The following is a 25,810-nucleotide window of genomic DNA, read 5'->3' as shown; positions in this document are numbered from 1 at the left end:
TTATATAACGTGTTGTCACTACGCCATTGCATTTTACTATATATTCCTTGATTTCAGTTGTATAATTACTATTACTTGCAGTTGTTTGTAGAATGAAAATAGAGTATGAGTTAAATTGAGCACAGATGTATGATTAAGATTTTACATTTCAGGAACAAGATCTTAAATTGTCTGAAAGTTATTTGCATTTTGTTCAAGGGAAAATCCATCCTGATGATAGACAGCAGGAGAGCCAGGTAAGAAACCTGCCATTAACTGAAGATTTAAGACAATTATTTGCTTAAACGTAAAGACAAAATGGTTAGATCCATGCTTTTCCTTTGCTGCCTTTATGTGAAGCAAAATTATCACAAAAGTTTTGAATGCAGCAACCACAACACTGAGGGTTTATCTCTAGTCAAATATTGTGATTCTGCACTCGCATTCCCTCGCTATTTTCCATAATATCAGTGTCCTCTCCTTTATTAGGATGAAGACCCTCATAAGATCAAGACTTTATGCATTATTGCAGAGCAAATATATATGGCATACAGCAAGCAACTATTGTGGGTACCGGAGTGTGGTGCTTTTGCTGCTGAACTAGTTGTCCAGTAACTGGGAAGAATATTCCAGAGAACAAAAATTCAAATCCAATAACATAGTTTGAGAAGGCTGAATTTGGTGACCCTGAGGGTGCACTTCCTGCACGTGTAGTTATACTGTTTGTGACATCAAAGCTAGTAACGTCCCAGCTGCCTGTATCAAACATGGTGAATCCCTTGGAAACCTGTGACGGTTTAGCGAGGGTGCAGGAGAGGATTGATGAGGGCATGGGAAAGGAGAGGCAAGGATGTGGGAGAGGGGTTGGTGAGGGCAGAGGAGGAGGGTGCTGAGGACATGGGGAGAGGGGCAGTAAGGGCAGGGGAGAGGGGTGGCGAGGGTAGGGGAGAGGAGTATGAGGCCAGGGGGAGAAGGACGGCAAGGGCAAGGGAGAGGGAGAGCGAGGGCGAGGGGAGAGGGGTACTGAGAGTAGGGGAAAGGGGCAGTGAAGGCTGGGGAGAGGGGCACTGAGGGCAGAGGAAGGAGGCACAGAGGGTGGGGGAAAGGGGCGGTGAAGGGAGGGGAAAGGGGCAGTGGGGAGGCGAAGAAGGGCAATGAGGGCAGAGGAGGGGAGTGCTGAGGGTGGGAGAGGGGGCAGTGAGGGCAGGAAAAGAGGGGCAGTGAGGTCTGGGGAGAGAGGTGGTGAGGGCAGGGGAGAAGGGCAGTGAGGGCAGGGGAGAGGGGCACTGAGAGCCTGGAAGATGGTGGTGAGGGCAGGTGGGAGGGGCTGGTGAGGGCAGGGGAAGAATGGCAGTTTTGTGGGAAATCACCATTTCGGAGTTAGACTGGGGGTGCAACAATACAGTTTTATTTAACGAAGCTTTGTGGAGAAAAGGCACTGGCACTCCGCAGTACTGGGCAGCTTCTTTCTCTCAATAATACAACAGGAGCGGTTTATTTTTATACCTTTCAGACAATGGACAGTCCAGACATTAGCCATTTAACACATCGTTATAGTTGAGTAGGATTGATAGTTTAACACATCGTTTGGGCGCCGTACTTACGCAAGGATATTTTGGCCTTGGAGGGAGTGCAGAGGAGGTTTACTAGGCTGATGCCGGAGTTGAGGGGGTTGAGCTATGAGGAGAGGCTGAATAAACTGGGCTTGTACTCGTTAGAGTTTAGAAGAATGAGGGGAGATCTCATTGAGACATATAAGATGATGAATGGGATGGATAGGATAGAGGTGGAGAGACTCTTCCCGCTCAGAAAGGACAGTAGGACTAGGGGGCACAGCCTCAAGATAAAGGGGGGGCGGTTTAGAACGGAGTTGAGGAGGAACTTCTTCACTCAAAGGGTGGTGAATCTCTGGAATTCTCTGCCCGTTGAAGTGGTGGAGGCTGCCTCACTAAATATTTTTAAGACGCGGGTTAATGGGTTTTTGATAAGAGAGGGGATTAAGGGTTATGGGGAGAGGGCAGAAATGTGGAACTGAGCCACGACAGATCAGCCATGATCTTATTGAATGGCGGGGCAGGCTCGAAGGGCCAGATGGCCTACTCCTGCTCCTATTTCTTATGTTTATGTTCTTATGTACAGCCAGACATATACAAACATTGGCCTTTAACATTGCATTGTTTCATAGAATGGATATATTTCCTCTATCAGTGACTATTAATGACTTAATTTCAGTCTATACATTCAGTAATTTGTTTTCCTGTATTTATGTATTCCTGTTCCCATTTATGGCTAATCTCCTTATTGTCCTAGATCTGCCCTTCTCTTAAAAGTGCTTCAGGCTCTCTACTGGCTTCCTGCAGTATCTGATTCCTGCATGTTTAACTTTAAATAACTGTGTGTCCTGCATGTTTTTAGTTTCAAGTAGCTGCCTGCACTAAAAGTCAGTGCCTGCTTATTGTCTCTTTCCCAGGTAACTTTATTATGTGTCAGGTAGCCATCTTTGTGATTTTTCCTTCTACAGGCAGAGGGCAGGAGAGAGGAGCTGGTGAGGGCAGCGGAGGGGGCAGTGAGGGCAAGGGAGAGGGGCTGGTGAGGGCAGGGGAGGGGGCAGTGAGGGCAGTGGGAAAAGGGCTGATGAAGGGCAGGGAGATCGTGGGCAGGGGAGATGGGCTGCTGAGGGCATGGGGAGAAGGGCAGTGAGGGCAGATGGACAGGGGCTGGTGAGGGCAGAGGCAATGAGGGCGGGGGAGAGGGGCAGTGTGGCCAGGGGGAGAAGGGCAGGTGAGGGCAGGGGAGAGGGGCTGGTGAGGACAGGGGGACGGGGGCAAGGGCAGGGGGAAGAGGGACGGCGAGGGGAGGGGAGGGGGTGGTGAGGGTGGGGGAGAGGGGTGATGTGGGCAGAGGAGAAAGGTGGTGAGGGCAGGGGGAGAGGGGCTGGTGAGAATTCGGGGCTTTGGAGAGAGTGGACTAGCAGCAGACTGGATGGTTCCAGAGCTGCAGGTGGCAAGAAACAGAATGATCTCTGTCTCAGAAAGAGTGACTGACTGAGAAAAATTGCCATTCACACAGACTTAAACCAGCACTGGCGTTGGCTGGCAGGCACGCACTAATAATTCAGTGTTAAAAAAAAAATCACTCGTGCTGGCGATGAAAACCACTCATGCTGGTGGCTGCAGCACTCACCTCCTGACTCCCCAAAGCCTGGCCACTATCGACAAGGGAGAAAGCAGGATGAGTGCCGCTCCAAGAAACCTCAAGAAGCTCAACACTATCCAGGACAAAGCAGCCCCGCTTGATTGGCAGCTCATCCACAAACATTCATTCCCTCCATCATCGATGCAGAATGGCAGAAGTATGTACCATCAACAAGATGCACTGCAGGGTATCACCAAGGCTCCTGAGGCAGCACCTTCCAAATCCCCAACCATTACCATCTAGAAGGGCAAGGGCAACAGATAAATGGGATCACCACCTGGAAATTCCCCTCCAAACTTCTTACCACCCTGACTTGGTAATATATTGCCATTCCTTCATAATCAGTGGGTGAAAATCCTGGAACTCCCTGCCTAACAGCACTGTGGATGTACCTACACCATACTGACTACCGTTGTTGAAGAAGACAGTTCACCATCATCTTCCCAATGACAATTAGGGATGTGCAATAAATGCTGGCAAGATCTCCCAGGTACCTGAGGGGAGGGTGTCCTAAATCTGAAGAATCCAGAGGCAATCTTGACCATGCAATTGTAAGCTCTCCCCCACCACCTGCCTCCGCATTTGCCAGTGGGGACAGTGTAAGATTCTGGCCATGGTTTACCACTAACATTTCGGGACAATTAGAGATGGGCAATAAATCTCACCATTTCCAGAGATAATCACATTCCTAGGATGAGTGAGGGAAATTATACAGGACACTTTGTTGGATTGTATCGCAGAAAATCACCAAACTTGTTCAAGCAGCAGAATTTGAGGATGTCAATGTTCAACTCAATCAGGGTTCTGCTGATCCCACAGATCTTTCTGTAAAGCAGTTCATTCACTGAGGTTGGATTCCTAAGAGGAGTTAAGATGCAAGCCCATCCCCAAATTAACAAACCTCTCACTTGCTGAATAGGGGGTAAAAAAGAGTTGCAGCGGCTGCCAAGGAAGTGAGCACAGATCTGTATCATTTGCGGCTGGTGATCACACAAGAGTTACACATATATTGCAGTGGATGGCTTTGATACTCATGAAGGCAGACGGTAATGTGGAGGAGCTGACAGGATGATGTGGCTGCAATCAGTGTAGGAAATGTGTACCTTTTTGTACGTTTTATAATTTGTGCTACGAATTCTTTCATGTATTTTGTAGTTCCTGGTAAATGAAAAGTTTATTCTAAATGTTTGCATCGGAAATATGTTCTTTGTGACTTGGATCAAATCCAAATCACTGTAATTTAAAGGACATTTGGTTTGTGTGACTTGAATCAAATTGAAGTCACACTGTAGTGCATATTGATAGTGTGAAAAGCAAAAGACACAAGGGACATACTTTGAAATGTATAGATCAATGGACTTTGGGGCTATAACTAAACGAGTGTAAGTTATTAAGTCTGTCAAATGGTTTTCCAGGTAAAAGTTAATGATGCACTGTTTAATTTTGAGGATACTTTGATTATGTGTCCCTGACCATTGACAAATGGAATAGTAAGATCATGAGTATGACAGCAATATTAGAACATAGCATGAATTCTGACTACAGAAGATAAATACAGACAACGAAACAGGTTGAGTGAGCAGATTTGAAGAGAAAGGGAGAGAAAGAGGAAGAAGTTACAGGCATTTTAGCACCACTAGAGTTAGTGGGAAGCAAGAGCCATTCAAACTCGAAGATATCAACTGTTTTTGTTCAGCATCACATTTGGTGCTTGGTAGATTGACCTGATACCTCTGCATTAGGTATCTCATCATCTGAAATTCATTGTCTGGTCATGAAACCTCTTACATCAGTGAATCTCTGCACTTGGCAGAACCAGCCTGAGCAAAATCCTACCTAGATGTTTCTTGATGTCCTTGGGGAACTTGATGTCAGTGTTTGTTTTAACAAACATGGTATTAGTCACCTGCTCAATGCAAGTGTGAACTGCAAACTGACTGATAGCACTGAAATATCCTTTGACAGCCTAGAAGGAGCTGAAGACAAAGAATTTGTGGCTTGCATTAAAATGGCATGGTGGCTAGATGAGAACCAGCAGCCAATAATCGAGTCAGGAGGATGGGAACGGTCTTGTGATTGTTCTGAGTCTGTCTTATAGTGGACTAGCAAGTGTATCTACATGCATTTTCTAGTTACCAGTCATTGGATAGTGCTTAGGGGTGGGAATTTACTGCTTTCTTACTTTTTAAATTAACAATATGAGGCTGATTATACTGTTCTCATCATTGGCCTGTCGAAGGCCGAGATTTTGGGGAACAATGTTTGGTATGGGTGATAAATAACAACAGTATCAACAATGTGGCTCTAGCGATTACCTAGTGCAACAGTCAGGAGATCCGGCCTCATTTACATTTTATGACTAAGCTCCAGCAACTGTGATCCATGCATTTGGTCTGCCTGTAAGACATTGTGGGATTTTACAGCCTCGCTTGGGCAAATCCGTAAATTCCCGTCCGAGCTCAACGGAAATTTCCATTGTTGATCCTCGCCCATGCTGAATCGTGGCTGGCAGGGTGGTCAAGTTCTGGCCCTTGTTTGGGGAGGCGGGGAGAGGGTGAGGCATTAGATAGGAATGGGCCAGCTGAAGGGGAACCAGTTAGGTCTTTCAACTTTGGAATAAATGGAATAACCTGAGAAGGATTTGCACAACTGAACAGACTCCAACCTGTCTCTCTGATGAGAGATCATTGACCTGAAACATTGGGGGCGATTCTACCATCTCGACCCACAAATTTTCTGGCGGGTCAGGTTGGGAGATACATGTGTCAGCCATTCCCTGCGAGCGTTTACAATCTGCGTGCATCTGCCAACCGAAAGAGAATGGCACTGCCGGGACTGCGCAGAAAACTAGCGTGCCACTGATTTGCATCACTTTCCATATTATAGCATGCCATTATCGGGATTGACATGGCAACCTCCACCCACATTTGCGTCTTCCACCTCTTTGGCGTGATGTGACTTTGGCACAAATCAAAATAGGTATTTAAAAGTCTCAACCTGGAATGGCAGCCTTGAACTGGCGTGAGGAGGTAAGTGTTGCTAGTGGAGTGCGGGAGATGTTGCAGTAGCAGGTCCTGGTGATGCCAGTTGGGTTTCCTCCTGCTGTCTTCAGCTTCTGGATCATGGACTAGTGATACCTGGGATGCAGGGTGGGGTGGGGCCCTTCAATTTTCTCAGAACTCTCTGGGTGAGGTTCCGTGAAGGAATCCCGCTCATTGTTCTCCTCTATGCCAGCACTGTAGCTCAGTGTGGGAGGCAGCCTCAAGGAGTCCTGCTCACCTTCCCCCTCCAGGGCACTTTGCAGTAGCATTGTCTTGCTGTGGGGTGTGGTCAGGGACTCCACTGAGTGCTGGTGTTTTGGGATGGATGAAGAATGCACCATGTGCTGACTGAGGCCTAACCAGATGAAGCAGCTACTGCTCCAGGCTGAGATGCAGAGGTTCAGACATGGACTGCATGGAATCTGCTGTCACTGGGCACTTCATCTGGTACTGATTTGCGGTCTGCCCCTGCCCTCTGACAAGGACCAGCAACACATGCCTGTAACAGATGCTGTAATTGCACACATAGCAGTGGCTCAAGGGTACACATTGCCTATGGCTACACAGCGACCTGCATAACCTGTGCCAGCATTTGTCACAATGGGAATCTCACACAATCCTAATCGGGTCACGCATGGCACCATGGATTGTGTGGTGTTGCCATCACCCACAAGTGGGGGTACTGGCCCAAGTGAGGGATTGGGGTGGTGCTGGGTCTATGCGGCCAATGATAATAATCTCTCAAACCCCATTGTGCAGATAGATCTCGGTTTGCTCTATCTGGACCTGGCCATTATAGTGACAGCAGGGGTGGAGGAGGGGGAGGTGGTGGGCATGGAGAGACCACTGCAAAAGCAGCCACTACCAGTCCCTTAGGAAGGAGGGCAGGGGGCTGCCGCTGAGGCCAAATTAATGAACTGCCCTGCCCCAGCACACAGGCAGATCACAGTTACCCTGTGTGCCTGGGCAGGGCATTTCATTAATTTTGATGTGGGCAGTGCACAGCAGGCGGCCCAGGCTCTCGGCCTTGCTTCCATCACTGGGATTCCCAATGTGCAGGGCGCAGTAGATGGCCATATGTATGACTGTAGCAATCTGTGAACAGGAAGGAGTTCCGCTACCTGAGCGTCCAAATTGTCTGCGACCATCGAATGAAGATCATGCAGATCGATGCACGCTGTCCAGGGAGTATCCATGACAGCTTTGTGCTCAGGCAGTCGGATATCCCTGGGCTTTTTGAAGGCCAGCCCAGGCTCCTGGAATGGCTACTGGGTGACCCGCTAAGGTCATGGCTGGTGACACCTGTGCAGAGGCCTGAGACCAAGGTGGAGACCCACTACAATGAGGCCCATGCAGCCATCTCATCTGTTGTTGAGCAGTACATCGGCCTGCTGATGATGCGGTTCTGCTTGGACTGCTTTGGGGGGCCCTCCAATATGACCTTGTGCGTGGTTCACGCATCATGATCTTTTGCTACCCTCTGCACAGCATTGCCCAGTAGCAGGGAGACCAGTTAGAGCAGGAGGAGGAGGAGCGGTGAGGGGGTAGGGTGTGCGTCCCGCCATATGAAGAGCTGGAGAAAAGAGGGAGGGCGGTGATAGCAGGTTTCCAGCGAGGAAGGGCAGCGAGGGACTCTCGCTTGCAGCCCGCTTCACCTAGCTGGAGCTGGGCAGTGAGGAGGCAGCAGCCAACACACGTCCACCACACCCCCGGAGCAAGTACAGCCCTCTAAACTGACCTGGGCCCTCAAACCACCACATCACCCTTCCCTAACCTCTGTCATCCCACCACCCTATATCCCCCAGAAACATCTGAATCTGTTAATGTGCCTGGACTGGCAATGCTTGTGAGTCTTGGTTAAAGGCTGGAGGATGATGATTTGCTGTTGTGCACTCTGGGATCCAGCCCCTGGTGCCACTCAAGTCTGACTCCTACCTGTACTCCGAATGCACGCTGGCCCATGTAGTTGTAAGGGGTTAGGGACACATGTTCTGACCAAGGTGGGGAGGGGGGATGTGGGGAGGGGCTGGTGAGGGGAGGGCACTTGCACCTTGGGTCTGGTGGATGATGGGGAAGGTAGAGCAGGCATTCTGTAACATGTGGCTGAGTCTGCAAAGCACAACAGACCAGCACAAAGCACAAAGCACCTCTATGTGTGGGAATCAGGACCACTCAGGTCTATGGGAGGGCAGGATCAGACACGCATTAGTCACAGTTGAGGTGGAATTAAAAGTTTATTGTGTTCTTAATGTTATTGATGAATAAACCCTGACTACTGGTGACCTTCACACATGCCCTTTTGGTGAGCTACAACTTTCTTACTTCGTGAGGTCTACTGTTTCTTTTAGGTATTACCCCAGGATGCACCTTGGAGGTGAAGGTGTCCAGCTGTGATACATGCCCTGTTACCTGTGATACCCTTGGTGGACGTCCCCTGGGTGGCCGGGACCTACAGGGCCCTGGCTGACTTGTGGATGGCACTGTTTCAATGTCTGTTCATCTCACTGGCCCTGAGAAGCCCCGGTGTGAGGAAGAGGAGGAATGGAAGGTCTCGGGATGTCTGGCATCTCCTGGGTGGAAGGTCCCGGCATTGGCTCAAGCCCTTCCTCCTCCCTTGGGGTGCCCTGAGGTCCCGGGGACACTCCATGGGATACCAGGGTAGCTGGACTGAGCTGCAGAAGCTCCGGCGTCACCTGGCTCTGCCAGTCATGGAGGCCTAGATGCATCTGCCCCAAGTTGTGTGATCCCTCAGCCCTGTCCCTTTGTGTCTGGGCCAAGCTCTGGAGCCCCTCCACTGCAGCATTCTGTGAGCAAGCCAGGCTCTGGAGCCCCTCAGCAGTAGCCCTCTGAACCTGGGCTAAGTCGTCGAGGCTCACAGCCACAGCCACAGCCTGCTGTGTTTCCAGAATACCAGCGAGAATCCCAGCCACGGCCAGCAATGTCTCCCACATGCCCCAACACCCATGACCTCGAATGCTGTGCCACTAGGATGCTGGAAACACACTCGCCTGTGCCCCATTGTGTCTCCAGGATGGCCTGGACCCTGTCACCCATGAGGGCAGACCCCTGAGCCCAGGCTTTCCACTGCAGTAGCCACCCTTACAGTGTTGGCCTGGGTCTCACGCTGTGTCGGCACAACCTCCTGCAAGAGCACCCTGTTGGACTCCCCTAAGCAGCCTTGTAGCCGCAGCATGGTTGCTGACAGCCTTTCCACAACTCCCTGGGTTTCCAAATGCATCTCCATCAGCCTTGGGAAGAACAAACCCAGAGGTCCAGCAGCTGACTTGGGAACAGCTGAATCCTGGCCTCCGGCAGACCTCCGTGTGCTCGGGCCCTCAGATGTGCCTGCCTCCATCCGATGTGCATCAATGTCTGTGATGTGCTCACCAGTTCATGACTCAGAAACCTCAACACTGAAGGTATCTACTGTGGTGATAGTCTCTGTGTTGGTGGGTTGTGTGGTACATGTCAGTGCTGCTGCTTCAGTGATGCTGCCTTTGGAGGATTCCTCAAAGTGTCATCCAAGGGGTTGTGGGCAGTCTGACCCAGAGCAGCAGGGGTGGCGACAATACCCAAAGGGCCAGGTCCAGAGCTGCAATAAAGAACACACATTACAGAGAGGGAGGCAAAACATTCTATGCAGCATTGCACTTACTTTGAGGAGGACCTAGGTTGAGGGTGCGTTTCTGCTCACTTGCGTGCTCAATGCTGATCTGGCTGTCAATGACCACTCGGGATATCCCATCAAGCCTGTCAGCTCCTTAGAACACTCCATATGCACTCAGACTGAAAAAAAAGTTGAGGGTCCGACTCATGTTGTGGATGGGGCTCAGAGCCCGAAATGATCAGAGCTCTGAACGGCACATGCACAGTTGGAAAAAAATTTGAAAAAGCAGGCCCGTGTCAGATCTCTCCCGGGCTGCAGAAAGCGGAGAAAGAGGCCCTGAAGCGAAAAGCAGAAGCGATGGCCCCCACAGATATCACTGTCCCCCTTATCCACACCCCCACCATCCACACACATCACTGTCCCCCTTATCCACCCATCCCCTCACTACCCAGACCAATCATGACCCCCCTGCCCCCTTCCCCCCCCACCCGATTGCCCGCAGAATGGCAGCAGGCTTCTCTGCTTCCCCCCCAATAGACATCTATTTGCCTCCCCCCTCCCCCCGCCCACCAGAGATACATCTGACCCGCCTCCTCCTCCCCTCCCCCCAACCAGACAATGATCTAGCCTCATTCCCCTCCCCCTCCTAGCCAAAGAATGATCTGACCTGCCTCCCTCCCCCCTCCAACCACTGATTTGAGTTAGAGAGCCATTGGAAGCTCTGAACATGCCTTTTCAGCAGCTGAAGTGCCTGATTCAGATTTTAATTTAGCAGGTTCATTTCGGCACGATTCCGGATTGGTGAATGCGGCGGTAAAGGGGGAAATGCTGATAAAGTTGGGCGGGCAGTTCATTACTTCAATTGAAATGCGTGCAAATGTGTTTAAATCACCATTGCACCTGTTTTGGGCGTGAATCGGATGCCTGCTATTCCTGGGTTTCGGTAAAGTGGCCATTCTGCGCGGACCATGTTAATGGCCTCACACTTGATTTTACCAAGTTTTCGCGCCCCTTTGGGCCCACTGAGACAGCAGTGTGTACTTCTATAAGATGCACTGCAGCAACTCACCAAGGCTTCTTCTATAGCACCTTTCAAACCTGCAATCTCAATGCGGAAGGACAAAGGTAGCAGACAGAAGATGGCTGCAGAGGTTCAATAACTGGCACACCAGCCCTGCTCATGGACCAATAGGCATGGACAATAAATGCTGGCCTAACCAGCAACACTTGCATCCCTAAAATTATTTTTTAAGATTAATAAAGCGGACAACTACATTTGGCAGTTCTTATCCCCTTGGGGGAGACAGTGCTGGCCACTACTGGGATGTCTCTTGCTGAGACCATGGCCAGCAACTGGATTGAAATCATTGATGGTGATGGCACACTCGTACTTAACCCTCAGTCTCATGCACTTATCATCCAGGACTCTGGTCTGATTTATCAGCTGCAGATGGTGTAAGCATGCATCTCTTACTGCCACCGTCCCTCCACACTCAATTCCTTGCATCACAGCCTTATCCCTGTGCCTTTTTCCTTTCAGATACCCAAGAAATACAACCTGCTCTGGAGGTGCAGGAACACATAAAAGGGGATGATAATGACACAACAACATTACTTGATTTCATACTTGTGGTCACCAAATCAGAAACTGACACTCCATGTAGCTTAGAAGATAGGATAGAGCTACGATCGACATATGGTGAAATACAGGACATGTGAGGGCTACAGTCAGGGCAGGGGTATCACAAGGTGCCAGCTTGCTGGAGAGCAAGGTTACATGCAACTTCTGCTGCAGAAGACACAGATACAATTAGGTGTACACAACAAAATGTTTGGCGGAAAGGGTAGCCTGCCTTGAAGCTTGCAATCAGGGTGGACAGTGAAGCTTGCAATTAGGGTGGACAGTGAGAGCCTTTTTCCTCAGATGGTGATGGCAAACACGAGGGGACATAGCGTTAAATTGAGGGGTGATAATTATAGGACGGATGTCAGAGGTAGGTTCTTTACTCAGAGGATAGTAAAGGCGTGGAATGCCCTGCCTGCAGCAGTTGTGGTGTTCAAATGGTCAGTGGATAGGCATATGGATAACATTGGAATAGTTTCGGTTAGAGGGTCATTAGATTCGTTCCACTGGTCAGTGCAACATCGAGGACCGAAGGGCCTGTACTGTGCTGTAATGTTCTATGTTCTGTCATTCCTAAAGAATGTGGAGTCCAGCGCAAACTAGACACAGACCTGTTTGCAGAACTTGGAGCCATCCTTTCCAACATGATAAAATGTCTGATGGCTAGATTACAACTTCCACTGCAGCACAAAATGCAGCCATCCAAAATCTGAGTATAAGAGTGGGAGCTCAGATTGCTGTCATGGAAGTCAGCTCACTGTTATGTGAGTTCAGATTGCTGTTGTCATGGCTGTGGATGCCATGTGTTCAAGGAGAATTCAGGAAGCCACAGTGGTCCAGCAATCGATATTTAGGATTGCCCAGGCATTACCCTGAGGAAGGGCCAACAGTTCCATGGAACCGGAATCTGTTGTTCTCTCTTGGGAATACAGCACTCATCCTTCCATTCTTGTCACTCTGCCAGCATCCTTGTTGTTTGTCAGCCAGCCAGCCTGGAATTCTGCTGCCCATGCTGAGATAGCGCAGCCACAGCCAGGCTATTTAGGACCAAAGCTACTCAAGGACATCCTCCAAGGTCATCTGCAATCTCCTCTACTGTAAGTCAACAGTCTTCCAACAGTCATGCTACAGTCACTTGGACAGCACTGCATAGAAGCACAAGTGTAGGTAAAGGTACATGGCACCCAAGCAGTAAGGGAATGGATAAGCATGATTGATTTGTTGATTTTTGCATGCAATATGGCATGATTTGATTTATAAATTTGGTTTGCAATGTTTATTATTTGGGCCTTTTATTTTTGCGTTGTGGCCAAGATGATGCTGTGATGGTGAGTGAGACAAGACAAATAAGCTGTGGGAATGTTGACAAATGGGGAAGTGAGATTGCGATTCCTGCTCTCGCAATTACTTGAGTTCTTCAGCGAAGGCTGGGCACAGAGGGGCTGTCTAATTCCTTGCTTTCCCTTCTTCTAACATGTTCCTTTTCCTGAGTCACTCTCTGTGTAACTGGTAACAAGGGCTATTTCTGTTATAATGAGTGGAGTTCTCTCAAAAACATTCTAATTGTTGAATTCAAGTGAAAACTGAAGTAATTCACACTGTTTTTGCAATGGGAGTTCAGAGAAGAATCTCCCACATTCTGTGCACTGCAGAGGCCACCAGCGTATCATTAAATTTCAGGGGGTGAGGCCTAACCCTGCTGGAGAGGTTGAAATCAGTGCGCCGTGTGAGGTACTGCGCATGCGCTGACCTGTCGGTGCTGCGATTGGCGCACGCACAATGGCACCACATTGAAGGTCTCCCAATTGCTGACCAGTTCGATCGCTGGCCAGTCCTACAATCCCCGCAAAGCCCGCTCTCCAGCAACCCCCCTAAAGACCTCATTGCTGGCCCCTGAACATTCCTGGGCCTAGAACCAACCACCTCTCCTCCCCTACCCAGCCCACCCCGATCTCTCCAGCTTCCCCCCACAAATCCCCCCCGACAGTTAACTCCCCCCCCACAGTCCCAACCCACCCCCTGTATTGCCAACCCCCCCCCCCCCCCCCCCCCGCCACCCCAAGCAGGCTGACCACTCCGCCCTATCTCAGCCCGCCCCAATCACTGGCCTCCCTCCATCCTCAATCGATCTCTAGGCAGTGTGGCAGCGGAGTCCCCATCCCCACTGATTGTCCCCAATGCCCTGTCCCTTATCAGGCACTGCCCCCTAGGCCCTGCCAAAATAGGCCCCACCCCTCTTGGCACTGCCCAATTCCTGATGGGTAGTGCCAAGGTGCCCCCTGGACATTGGCACTTTGCCCCTTGGGCATTTGCCCTCAGGATTTCACTCCCTCCTAGCCATTCTAGTTTAAACATTCCCTAACAACAAAAGCTGCAAGGATATTCACCCCAGCCCTGTTCTGTGTACACCATTCTGCTTGTACAGATCTTACCTTTTCCAGAACTGATCCCAACATCTTAGAAACTTGATGCTCTCCCTCCCACACCAGCTTTGCAGCCACATGTTCAATCATTCAATCTTCCTATTTCTATGCTCGCTAGCATGTGTGACTGGGAATAGTGCTGAGGTTACTGCATTAGACATCCTGGTTTTCAATCTGCCTCCTAGCTTAGGCTGAATTCAGTGATCTTACAATTTAATTTTGATTGTCTCAATGCTTCTGATTTATAGGTGAAGGTGGTGATTTAGATGCTTATCTGTAGACTGTAAAGTTGGGTTAAATTATTTTGAGAGGCCGTGTGACAGGGGTGTCCCTGGATTGTCAGCAAACACAGTTCAAATCTTGCAAGGTGGATTAGAGAGACGGAGGAGGGTGGAGGAATGATGTGGTAAAGGAGTAGATAGAATTATATGTCTGCAGCTTTAAAAGTAACTTTACATTACTGTTGACAAACACCATCCCTGAGGTTTGTGTACTTTGCAATGTAAATGAAAAACAATTTCTCTTCCCAGGGGCATCATCACATGCATCAGAGAACACACATAGAAACACTGATATCCAGGTGCATAATAACACACACAATGTATGGACAGACAGCAGTGTTTTTAATTAATGTACTTACTCATTGGCATGCTCATTGAATCTCTGGAATTCTCTGCCCGTTGAAGTGGTGGAGGCTACCTCGCTAAATATTTTTAAGACGCGGGTTGATGGGTTTTTGATAAGAGAGGGGATTAAGGGTTATGGGGAGAGGGCGGGAATGTGGAACTGAGCCATGACAGATCAGCCATGATCTTATTGAATGGCGGGGCAGGCTCAAAGGGCTAGATGGCCTACTCCTGCTCCTATTTCTTATGTTATGTTCTTAAGATACGAATGTTGAGTTTTACCTGTTTAATCATGTTTCTTTAATTTTGCAAAGACATTGTAATTAAAAGTGCAGCTTAATTATTATCAGCAGAAAAAACAGTATCAGTCAGATAAGAAATTCAAAATGAAGTGATCTGGACAGGTCAACTAGAGTCGAACAGTGCAGAAAGAGGCCATTCAGCCCGTAGAGTCTGCACTGATCACAATCCCACCCAGGCCCTATCCCCATAACCCCATGCATTAACCCTAGCTAGTCTCCCTAAGGGGCAATTTAGCATGGCCAATCAACCTAACCTGCACATCTTTGGATTGTGGGAGGAAACTGGAGCACCCGGAGGAAACCCACGCAGACACAGGGAAAATGTGCAAACTCCAAACAGGCAGTGACCCAAGCTGGGAATCAAACCTGGATCCCTGGCACTGTGAGGCAGCACAGTGTGCTACCGTGCTACTCAATTGCATAGATTGAGTCAATCTTTCATTAAAGTTTTTCCAATTTTTCTGGTTAGATGTATGTTGTTGCAGAATGCACATATTGATTTAAGGTATGCAGTATATTACCAAGGTATGACAAAATTCATCACGATACAATAAAAAGATAGTATTTTAGGAAGTTACAATTTGTGCAATTTATTACTTTGCAATTAGTATTCAAAGTAGAGATGGCTTTTATTAGCATTCACATAGATATGTGTGTGTACTTTCTTTAAGTCTGCACGGATGCAATAGGAGGTTCTATAGTATTCCATGATTTATTGGAGATAGTATATTCTCACAGCAATAAAAACTTTAGGAGTCTACAGAAGCAGCCAAATAAAATAATTTTACAAAGATCAGTTGTCAAAGGTAAGGTGCTTCTTTTGATGGAGGCAGGCAAAGGGAAAATCATAAGGGGAAAAGGCAACCCTCTGGCCTCCTGCCTTAGCATTTTTCTCTCAGCAATTACCATAAGCACAGTTCACCTTTCTGTTCCTTCGGCAGGAGAACAGTGACTGGCATAGAGAAGAAACACATTAGTGTCAAAGAAGAAATTATACATCATTTAGAGTCATACAGATTTACAGCATGAAAACAGGCCCTTTGGCCCAACTTGTCCATGCCGCCCTTTTTTTTAAACCATTGAGCTAGTCCCAATTGCCCGCATTTAGCCCATATCCCTCTATACCCATCTATACCCATCCTACTCATGTAATCGTCTAAATGCTTTTTAAAAAACAAAATTGTACCCACCTATATTACTACATCTGACAGCTCGTTCCAGACAGTCACCACCCCCTGTGTGAAAAAGAATTGCCCCAATGACAAAATTTAATTCTGAGGAATTGTCATTGCATTCAGCAGACTATCACTCTGGCTGAAATAACTAATTGTCAGTCCTGTTAACTTTCCTTTTGATTTTCTCTCCTTAGAGTATGTTGTATTTCTTTATTGGGAGTCATGTGTTCTGATTCACTGACTGGCTCGCCTGGGAAGGTTTCACAGAAGAAGCAGAATACTGTTGCTATGTTGTACAGGTATGGGCATTTTTTAAAATCAATATTGAAACTTTCAATAGTTCTTTGCATCACTACAGCTTATTTTACTCTTCAAAAATATTGAACTTTTTCATTATGTATGCGATTTGCATTTTGTTGTTAAACACATCACTATTGCTGGAAGATTAAAAAAAGGGTTACATTGATATCATCTGTATTTTTCATCATAAATATTAGCCACACAGTGCTTTGGGGTAAACCTCCTCGCTACATTATTGCAGATAGAATTTTTATCCTATACTTCCCCAAAATGAAGACAGACTTATGTTGTTTAAAATTATTCACAACATCAAAATTACAAGCTTACCGCATGTTTCAATTGATGCACAGGCAAGTTTGAAGAGTTTTTGATTTCTCTTTTGGTACAAGCAGTTAAGACTTTTGGATTTTTGCAGTTCTGCAAATTACATTCTCTGTTTTTTTAGCCACAGCTGTTGACAAAAATGCATTTGCAAAAATATGCTTTATTCATAAAATACCTAAAAGGAACATTACAAAACATATCAAATTGTCAAAACAGGAAAGTGCAATGATATTCACATTTTCTCTGGAGATCAAGATACACTCTGAGATGCTTCGACTCAGTAATGAGAACATTACAAACATTTCAATATTTTTGATGCAGAGAGTACAATTTTGTTCAAATTATATATATTGTTCACGTGGCACTCTGAGGTGCTACAATACAGTTACATATAGTTAGGATTAAGCACACAATCTGAAGATTTTTTCAGTTACCAGCCCCTTGGTCTACTTTGGCTGAAAGGCCTTATTCAGTGGCCTTTCCCCATTGTACCTTGGCAGCGGCAATCCCAAACTTGAGTGAGTCTCTCAGCATGGACGTTGGAATGTGCCAGTCTGCAACACTCGATCAAGGACAATTCTTTGCACTGAAAGTCCAATGGATTTTGGGCAGACCAAAGAATGTCCCTCACCAAGTCGATGATCCTCCAGCATCAATTGATGTTTGTCTTTGTGTGCGACCCTGGGAACAGCCTGCAGAGCACAGAGTCCTGTGTCACAGAACTGCGTGGGATGAACCTCGACAAATACAACTGCATCGCTCTCTTTGCAAAGGCGCATTCCCTGAAGTGGTGTGGTGTGCAACCATCTCTTGCCCCTAGTTGCTGCTTTGAGGGTAGCATGTGGTGGCGCAGAGACTTTACTGTAAGAACCTACACCTACGCTTTTGCACAAGTAGAATGATCTGCTTTCTCTTTCTCTTTTGTGAGATGGGTAATTGAATTGTGCAATCATTCTAATCCCTGGCCTTTTGTGGCACACCTCACAAAGCTGTGCATGCTCATACTGTGCCCACAAGCACAGTTTCTCCCATTGATGGCGTCATTGATGCACACGCTTCTAGGAACTGCAGAGTTTGATTTGGTTTGATTTATTATTGTCACCTGTATTAACATACAGTGAAAAGTATTGTTTCTTGCGCGATACAGACAAAGCATACCGTATATGTAAAATGTAATGTTATAGTCATAGCTACGATGTAGAGAAAGATCAACTTAATGCAAGGTTGCACCATTCAAAAGTCTCTTGGCAGCAGGGAAGAAGCTGTTCTTGAGTTGGTTGGTACATGACCTCAGACTTTTGTACATTTTTCCTGACGAAAGAAAGTGCAAGAGAGTATGTTTGGGATGCGTGGGGGTCCTTAATTATGTTGGCTGCTTTTCTGCAGCATTGGGAAGATGGGAGGCTAGTTGAGTGATGGACTGGGCTTTGTTTATGACCTTTTGTAGTTTCTTGCGGTCTTGGACAGAGCAGGAACCATACTAAGCTGTGATACGTCTGGAAAGAGTGCTTGTGCGTGCATGTGGTGAGCAGCTGCAGCTCAGGTGGGAGGCATGCACTTCTCCATCCATCTGCAGACCTAGGGGCAACTGACCCCATCCACTGCTGGTCTGATCAAATTGGCAACCAGAGCCTTCACTGCGCAGTTGGGACTCAACACATCCCTCTCTGACCCAGCTCCTTCCAATACATTCTTCTTGCTCTGTGAGAGGATGTACCGTTGTGGTATGCTTCTCCACAATGCATTGTGTTTAACATTGATATATTCCTCTGGGTTTAACGTTGGCACATGTCTCAGCTAGAGATCATTTGGGAGATTCTCTGGGGAATGCATTCTGTCTGATTTAAAAAACGAGTCCTTCCTGATCTGCCTGCAAGATACTTCAAACTTATGTTCCTTGTGGTGTTAACTTGCTGTTGTGACACTTGGAGATTTATGTGGCACCAACCATAACTCTTCTAACAATGAAGTTAAGGAAAGGAAGATTATTGGATAGATGATATATCCCTTCTGTACATGAAGCACAAGAAGACAGAAGATAGTTATGACTTGTGAGCACCTGACAACTGCACGTATGAGATTCAATGAGCTGCTTTGTGCCAAGGGGTTTTAGATAGAGTTCAATGAAGCAGGATTCTAATGTCCAGTACTTTGTGAATACTGGTAATGTGAGGAGAATAACCATTTTTCTGCCACAGTACACAACAATGTTAGGATATTCTTTCACATACACATTAAGAAGAGATAAAGGTAAAGAGATGTGAAGTAGATGAGGCTCAGAAAAAGAGAGTGGGGAAACCAAGTGAAAAAAATAAAACCACTGCAAAAGTAATATACTATAGATGTTGGAAATCAGAGATAAACATGGAAAATACTGGAAGTACTCAGCAGGTCAGGCAGCATCTGTGGACATTCAGGTCAGTGACTTTTCAGGTGAATTTATATTAGTCAAAACCACTAGCTAACCTATTGATTGAAGTGTGACAGATGGGTGGCAGTTTGGACTGTTAGTCTTTTTGTTTTCTGTGGAAGATCACAGTCCAGATGGATTTAACGTTCTGGAAATGTATCAATAGATCATATCATTAAAACATTGGCCATCATTGGATAGTTTACATGGTGAAACAGATATGCCTCATTGAATGCAAGTATGTCATGAAGATTTAATGATGTCACAGCTACGATGACATAGATACCTTCTCGAAATTCCACTGTAAGTAGAGAGCAGTGTTTTCCAGTCAATGTTAAAACATTGCAGTGGAGAAGGAAAAGTTGTATTCACTTATACTTGGGTCATATTAATGAACTGCATGTTTTTCAAGCCTTGTTGCAAACTGTCATAATGGAATTTGAACCAACATTTAATGTTATTATAACCATTATGCTGCCATTGCAAATGATTCAAGTATGACACTCGTGGGATTGGACCAGGAGGAAAATAATCGCATTGTGTTGGTTTTATATAATTAATATCTGTAATACTAATATGCCAAGATCAACTTTCACTGTTTTCTTTCGTCAGTTAGCAAATAACTGTGCAACAAGTGTGACAAAGAGAAGAGCATTAATAGAGAAATGTGTCTGATTAAAAATGTTGTGATATATAACTTCTTACTTATTAATTCATTTGAACTCGTATGCTGAACAAGAATGCCAAGATAATAGAATGCAAATCTGAGGATGCCATTGCTGCAAATGGGCAGCACTCTGGTCATAACACACTTTGAAAGCCTAACAACAAAGTAGCTAATTGCATGAAATGTCTTTTGAGGATAGTTTGTTGAATAGTAAAGTTATGCCAAATGCAGTAATGCTGCCCTCCCCCTCCACCCGATAAAAATGCTGGAAACTTTGCCTGCCCTTTATTGGAAAGGCATTGACTTAATAAGGCATTGGAAATGCTGCTCATGCATGCATATGAGTTTGATGACAGCTGTGGTATAAAGATGAACTTTGTTATACCTGCCTGCAAAATGTAGAGGGGCATGAGGCAGCGCTGTGACTGGGCTTCAGTGTTGTACTTTATGATTAGTAGCAAATAATAGGGTTGTTACTGACTGTGCTAAAATAAAGGCAAAAAGCCATCTGCCAGTGGAATTTTCAACTCAATTATTCAGTGAGAATGGTCATAAACAATTGATTGAGTAGAAGCCCTTTCTGTTTTTATGTGTTGAAGCAAATAGTTGTAGCATGCATGCAATCAATTACATCATGCATGGGAAACCCTACCATTGAAAGAATCTTAGAGCCCTCTTCTCTTGTTCTCTCTTGGCCCAGGGAAAGCAATGTAATTGCTTACCATTGTAGACAAAGTATCACCCAACTGTTTCATGCAACATTGCACTGCAGTTATGGTAGTTACTAATGTTCCAGCTGTCATGCCTGACTAAGTTGATGTAAAGAGCAGTGGTTATAATTCCATACTGGGAACAAAACTTACTGAAAATACTTCAATAAGGAAATTGAATGTAATTATTTGATACATCTGAGGATTAATAGAACCATTCAATTCCCACAGTGAGAAAGAGGCCATCCGGTCCATCAGGTCTGCACCAACTCTCTGAAAGAGCATCTCATCCAGGCCCTCCCCTCCACGCCATCCCTGTAACCCCTGTATTTACCATGGCTAATCCACCTAACCTATACTAAGAGGCAATTTAGCATGGCTAATCCAACTAATTGGGCCAGTGTCAAGAGATACATTGTCCTCATGAAACTGTTTGGTAAGTGATTTCAACATATTTGGGGTGAATTTTATCATTCCACCCACCACGGGAATTGGAGCAGATGAGGGACAGACCATGGAAAGGTCCATTAACTTTGGACGGGATTTTCCAGATTTGGGGCAAGCGAGGCTGGAAAATCCCGCTCATCATGTTATGACACTGCATATCTGTTGCATGCGAACAAAGGAAGCGTAAATTGTCAACCATGTACATGAGGACAGTGTCCCTTTAACTCCAAGTGATAGTTAATCAAGTTTTAACTGTAATACTGAAGACTGTCTCCCAGTCTCGCTTGAGTTATCAACCTAACTATATTTCTGGTGCTTGTCATTTTCAGTTATGATATCAATATGGAACAGAAAAAATGTTCGGTGCAAAGAAAACTTTATTTTAAATCAATTACTTTACAGTCTGTTAATACAGTCTGAATCATGCAGAATTTTATAAGTACACCATGTGTAAGTCTGACAGCTAAAAAAATTCTGAGAAAATCCAGTAGATTATTTCAAAGCTTTCTTATCTGTTGGGCCACAAGAATATTTGAAACTTGTACTATCCTTCTGTTCTGCCGACACCACTCTTACTGTTATTTATACCTGCTTGTTATGCAACAAAGAATGTGGAATTACGAATTGCTACTTTGTGATAGATGTGTTAACTAAATTAGTAGCAACAGTGCTAAAGTATTTGTTTACAAACAGTTTGGAGACTGCTTCTACAAGCCTGTACAATAATCTTAATTATAGACTCCTAATATTGTTTTGCTTTTGTTTTTATGAGGAAGGTTTTGAATTAATAGAATCATAGAATCCCCACTGTGAGAAATAGGCCATCTGGTCCATCAGGTCTGCACCAACTCTCTGAAAGAGCATCCCATCCAGGCCCTCCCCTCCACACCATCTCTGTAACCCCTGTATTTACCATGGCTAATCCACCTAACCGATATATTTGTGGACACTCAGGGGCAATTTAGCATGGCTAATCCACCTAACCTGCATATCTTTGCACTGTTGGAGGAAACTGGAGCACCTGGAGGAAACCTATGCAGACATGGGGAGAATGTGCAAATGCCACATAGTCAGTCACCCAAGGCCAGAATTGAACTCAGGTCCCTTGCACTGTGAGGCAACAGTGCTAATCTCTGTCCCACTGTGCCACGCTCAGTATAATAAATAGTAATAGTGCAATAGATCTTACCTTTATGGCTCACTGCTTAATGAAATACTTTAAAATATTCCTGAAAAGTTATACTTTTCTTACCTTATTGTAGACCATAAAACTAAATCACTGATCTCTCAAGCCTGGTATATATGATAGGTATCAGGATTAGCAACAACAGATAAATCGAAGTGCCTATTATTTAACATATAAAGGGATTGCTCATTTTTTACTTTCATTGGAATATCAGATTTTCTGCTAAGATTTCAGCTCCTATTCCTGAAACTGTGTATGACATTCATTTCATTGAGAAACTCATTCTATTGCTGATGTATATGCCTTTTCAATATTCAAACCAGCATTCTGGAGCCACAGTCCAATGAAAGTCAATGCCTTTGGGAGATGAATAAATCTGAAGAGGCAAAGACAATATATTGTAATGTATTCTGTCAATATTGTGCAAAAAACATTTCTCCAAATGAAAAACTTATAACCGGTTATTGCAAATGGAAGAGCATTTTAGTTCTTGGGTCTCTGTTGAATATTGAAAATAAAACATAAAAGCAAAATTTATTAGTTAATTCAAAACTACAACAGTATTCTTTGTCTTCCACAAGCAACCTGCATCATTGAAGGCAAAACTTTTAGTGATGTATAATTCAAAATGCAACAACTCCAATTCAAAGAACTGGGAATCAATTGAATTTTAGTGGGTAAAGCAGTGATATTGGACTGGCTATCCATTATATAACATACTCAATAACCAACAGAAACAAAACATTTATGGGAACCAATTTAATTTTGCCTCTTTTATGCCATTGTCTAAAATTAAAATGACCACATCACAACTTTCTGAAACTATTCTCTGCCGTAAGCCCACCTTCCCCAGTATCAAATAAACATCCGAACTTAAGGTAAATTGATACTAGGATACATTTTCATCTTTCCTGTCTGGGTAGTATTCTAGCAGAGGCTACACTCAGTTCACCTGTTTAATATAAATATTGTCTGATTTTTATACCGTCAGTGGAAATGAAAATTGGACGACAAATGTATTACAGTTTCATGCCCTGGTGGCAAATTAAAAACTTACTTCATTGTGTCATGGTAAGGTATCCTTTTGGGTAAGGATAGGTATGTAAATAGAATATTTATTGAGCATTCTCTGAAGTACAAATAACTGGCTTTCTTAGAATTATAGAACTGCAGAGTTTAATGTTTTAGACTCAGCCAGATAATGAAGGAATAGAGATCATAATCTTTAGAAAGCACACATCCACCCCACCACCAGGTCAACTCTCCGTTGTCTCAGATTGGTCATGCTACTTGTCTGACATCTGATATTGGATGTGCGGTACTTTCTCCTAATTAAATATTGGCTTCGGTCCCTGTCACAAATTCTGTTCCTAAGCCAACCCCAAGTGATTCCTAAGCCAACCCCTAGTGATTAACCAGACTGCAACCTTGGTGTCCTATTTGACCCTGTGCTGAAGATCCAGTCCTATATCCTACCCAGCATCAAGACCCATCTACATTCACCTATGTTATACAACCCATCTCCATCCCCATTTCAGCCCATCAGTAGTTGCAACCCTGAACAAATACCTTCACTACCTCCAGATTCATCAATTCCATTGTTCTCTTGGCTTTCTTCCCATCTTTGATGCTTTGTATATTTCAGCCCATTGAAACTTTGATGCCGTATGCTAACTTGCTCAAGAACCATTCATTCTGCTGACCTACGTTGGCTCCTTGGCTGGCAATGTCCAAAATTCTCATTATTTTCTAATCCTTCCATTGCTTTGCCTCTCCCTATGTCTGTAACTCCTCCAGTACTAGAATCCTGCAATACCATTATAGTCCTCCAAGTCTGGCCACATGCTCATACTCTGTTTTCGTTATTTCATAATTGGTTGGGGTGCTTTCAGCTTCCTAGGCTCTAAGTTCTGGAGTTTTCTCCTTAAACATCCCTCCTCGTCTCTCTTTCTGTAAGACACTCTTAAAATCTACTTGGCCACTAATCTAATATCTTTTCACATGGATTGCTATCAAATTTGTTATATTTGTATTGACACATGAATGAAACATTTGTGAGCTTTGAATCCTGTGTAAGGATTTGCTTATATTCTTCAATATCCGATACTCAATTCACTTTTGAGATGGAGCAGTCTGAAGTGCTGATCGAAAAATCTTTAATGATTTCCCCACTACTCTCTGCTGTAAGCCTACCTTCCCCAGTCAATATACATGTTGGGATTTACATAGCTCCACACACTATAAGATAGGCTTATCAGCAATCTTGTAAATAGAGCTCTTGCCATTTTCTCATTTTGCAAGTTTGACACAGAAGTAGAGAGAATCAGAGTTATCCTGTGGAACAATGGCTATCTTGATCAGATTTCTGTTCACTGTTTATTGCACAAATGCACCTAAGGCCATTACTTTCCAACCTGAAAGTTGCCCCCTCTTCCTCAAATTGGTCTAGAAAGGCAAAGTATCTCAAACATTTGATCAACAGCGAACCAAGCTGTTTCAGGCTGTTACTCTGCTGTGGTTACACGAGGGATATTTTCAATATCAGGATGCTGCTGACAATCCAAAAAGACATTAGACCTACTTACCACACAATTGAGCAACATTGTGTAGAAATTTCCATGCCAGTGCAATGCCAGGTTCTTGGCCTGTACTTTCCAGCAATTTTCTGATCGAACCAAACAGTATGTTCCTTTTGTTGTTTGAAACCGGCAGCCTACAGAATCAGTCAGTCTGCACTTACAAAACCCAAAACTAATTGTCAGCTATTTGATGTGATTCTGTGATTGGGCAGCACTTGCTGAACAATCCCAAGTACACTAATAGTCAAACATACAATCAATTTAAGATAATCAGTTGAACTCATAACATGGTTCATTTACAATTACTACAAGTGAATATATTTATATGCAGAGGCACATACTCTACAAACAAAGGGATTATTTCAAGCATTGCACCTTTTTGAAGCTCCTGGGAGCTTGGAGAGCCTTTGGTTCCTCATTGCTTTTTCCATGGCAGTGCCTTAGCCAATTAAAATCAACTTGTCAATCAATCAGCACATTTTTCTCCCCTGGTATAAATTGTGATTGTTTGAAGTTTGTCTCGAAGAGTGCAAGATGGAAAGTTTCAGCAACATGTCTCTTTTTTTTAACAGTTTCAAATTTGGTTTGATAATACTCTTGTGAGGCTCCTTGGAATATTCTGTTATGTTAATAGTGCAATATAAAATCAGTATAGATAAATGTGCTTAACACATGTATTTATCTAACAAAAATCAAGTAATCAAGGAAGTATAGCACTCACATTGATAAAAAAAATACTTGTACACATTGGGCTGCATTTTATATGCCCCAAACAGGCATGTCTTTTCCTGCCAAATGGAGGCACACGTAACACAGGGCAGGTGACCTCCTCACCACTTTCCCACACACCACTGAGCTCATTCCCATAATATCAGGGGTGGACAGGAACCAAAAATGGCAGCCCTGTTACCAATTGTTACCAAGTCAATTGACCCCAATAATATGCTACTCATGACACAAAACAGTTGGCGTGGGCAGCTGGGTGGTGTGTGCAGCCTGATTTTTAAAAACTAAATGCTTCAAAGGGTTGGAAGGAAAGGGGTATGGGTCCTACCTTTGGGGCTACCCCTTGTGGATGGAATCTTTCCTGTCTTCACACTTGCCACCCCCTTAAACCCACCACCCCTCTTCTCTAAAGCCTCCCGTCAAAAGACCTTAGACTTAGCTGTTTCTGGGGATCCATGTACCACCTTCAGTTTCCTGTTTGCTGTCCAG

At 45.0% G+C, this 25,810-nt stretch overlaps 1 protein-coding gene across 2 annotated transcripts in view; it reads left to right on the top strand.

Moving 5' to 3' along the window:
• Window positions 1–204: 204 nt before the first annotated feature.
• Window positions 205–25,810, top strand: part of kcnab1a (potassium voltage-gated channel subfamily A regulatory beta subunit 1a) — a 328,558-nt gene continuing 302,952 nt past the window's right edge. Inside the window, exons 1-2 of one of the 2 annotated variants that reach the window (XM_080185593.1) lie at window positions 205–236; window positions 16,167–16,271. In XM_080185593.1, coding sequence (XP_080041719.1) covers window positions 214–236; window positions 16,167–16,271 — 128 coding nt within the window. In that variant the 5' untranslated portion in view covers window positions 205–213. Of the gene's footprint in view, window positions 237–12,580; window positions 12,638–16,166; window positions 16,272–25,810 lie in introns of those variants that run through there. The other variant, XM_080185594.1, reaches the window with a different exon arrangement.

The sequence above is a fragment of the Carcharhinus amblyrhynchos genome, chromosome 3 (assembly GCF_965287045.1).
Source record: "Carcharhinus amblyrhynchos chromosome 3, sCarAmb.v2.hapA, whole genome shotgun sequence".
Classification (NCBI taxonomy): Eukaryota; Metazoa; Chordata; class Chondrichthyes; order Carcharhiniformes; family Carcharhinidae; genus Carcharhinus; species Carcharhinus amblyrhynchos.
Note: the sequence above shows the minus strand (reverse complement) of the source record. Positions and strands in the feature narration are given on the sequence as shown.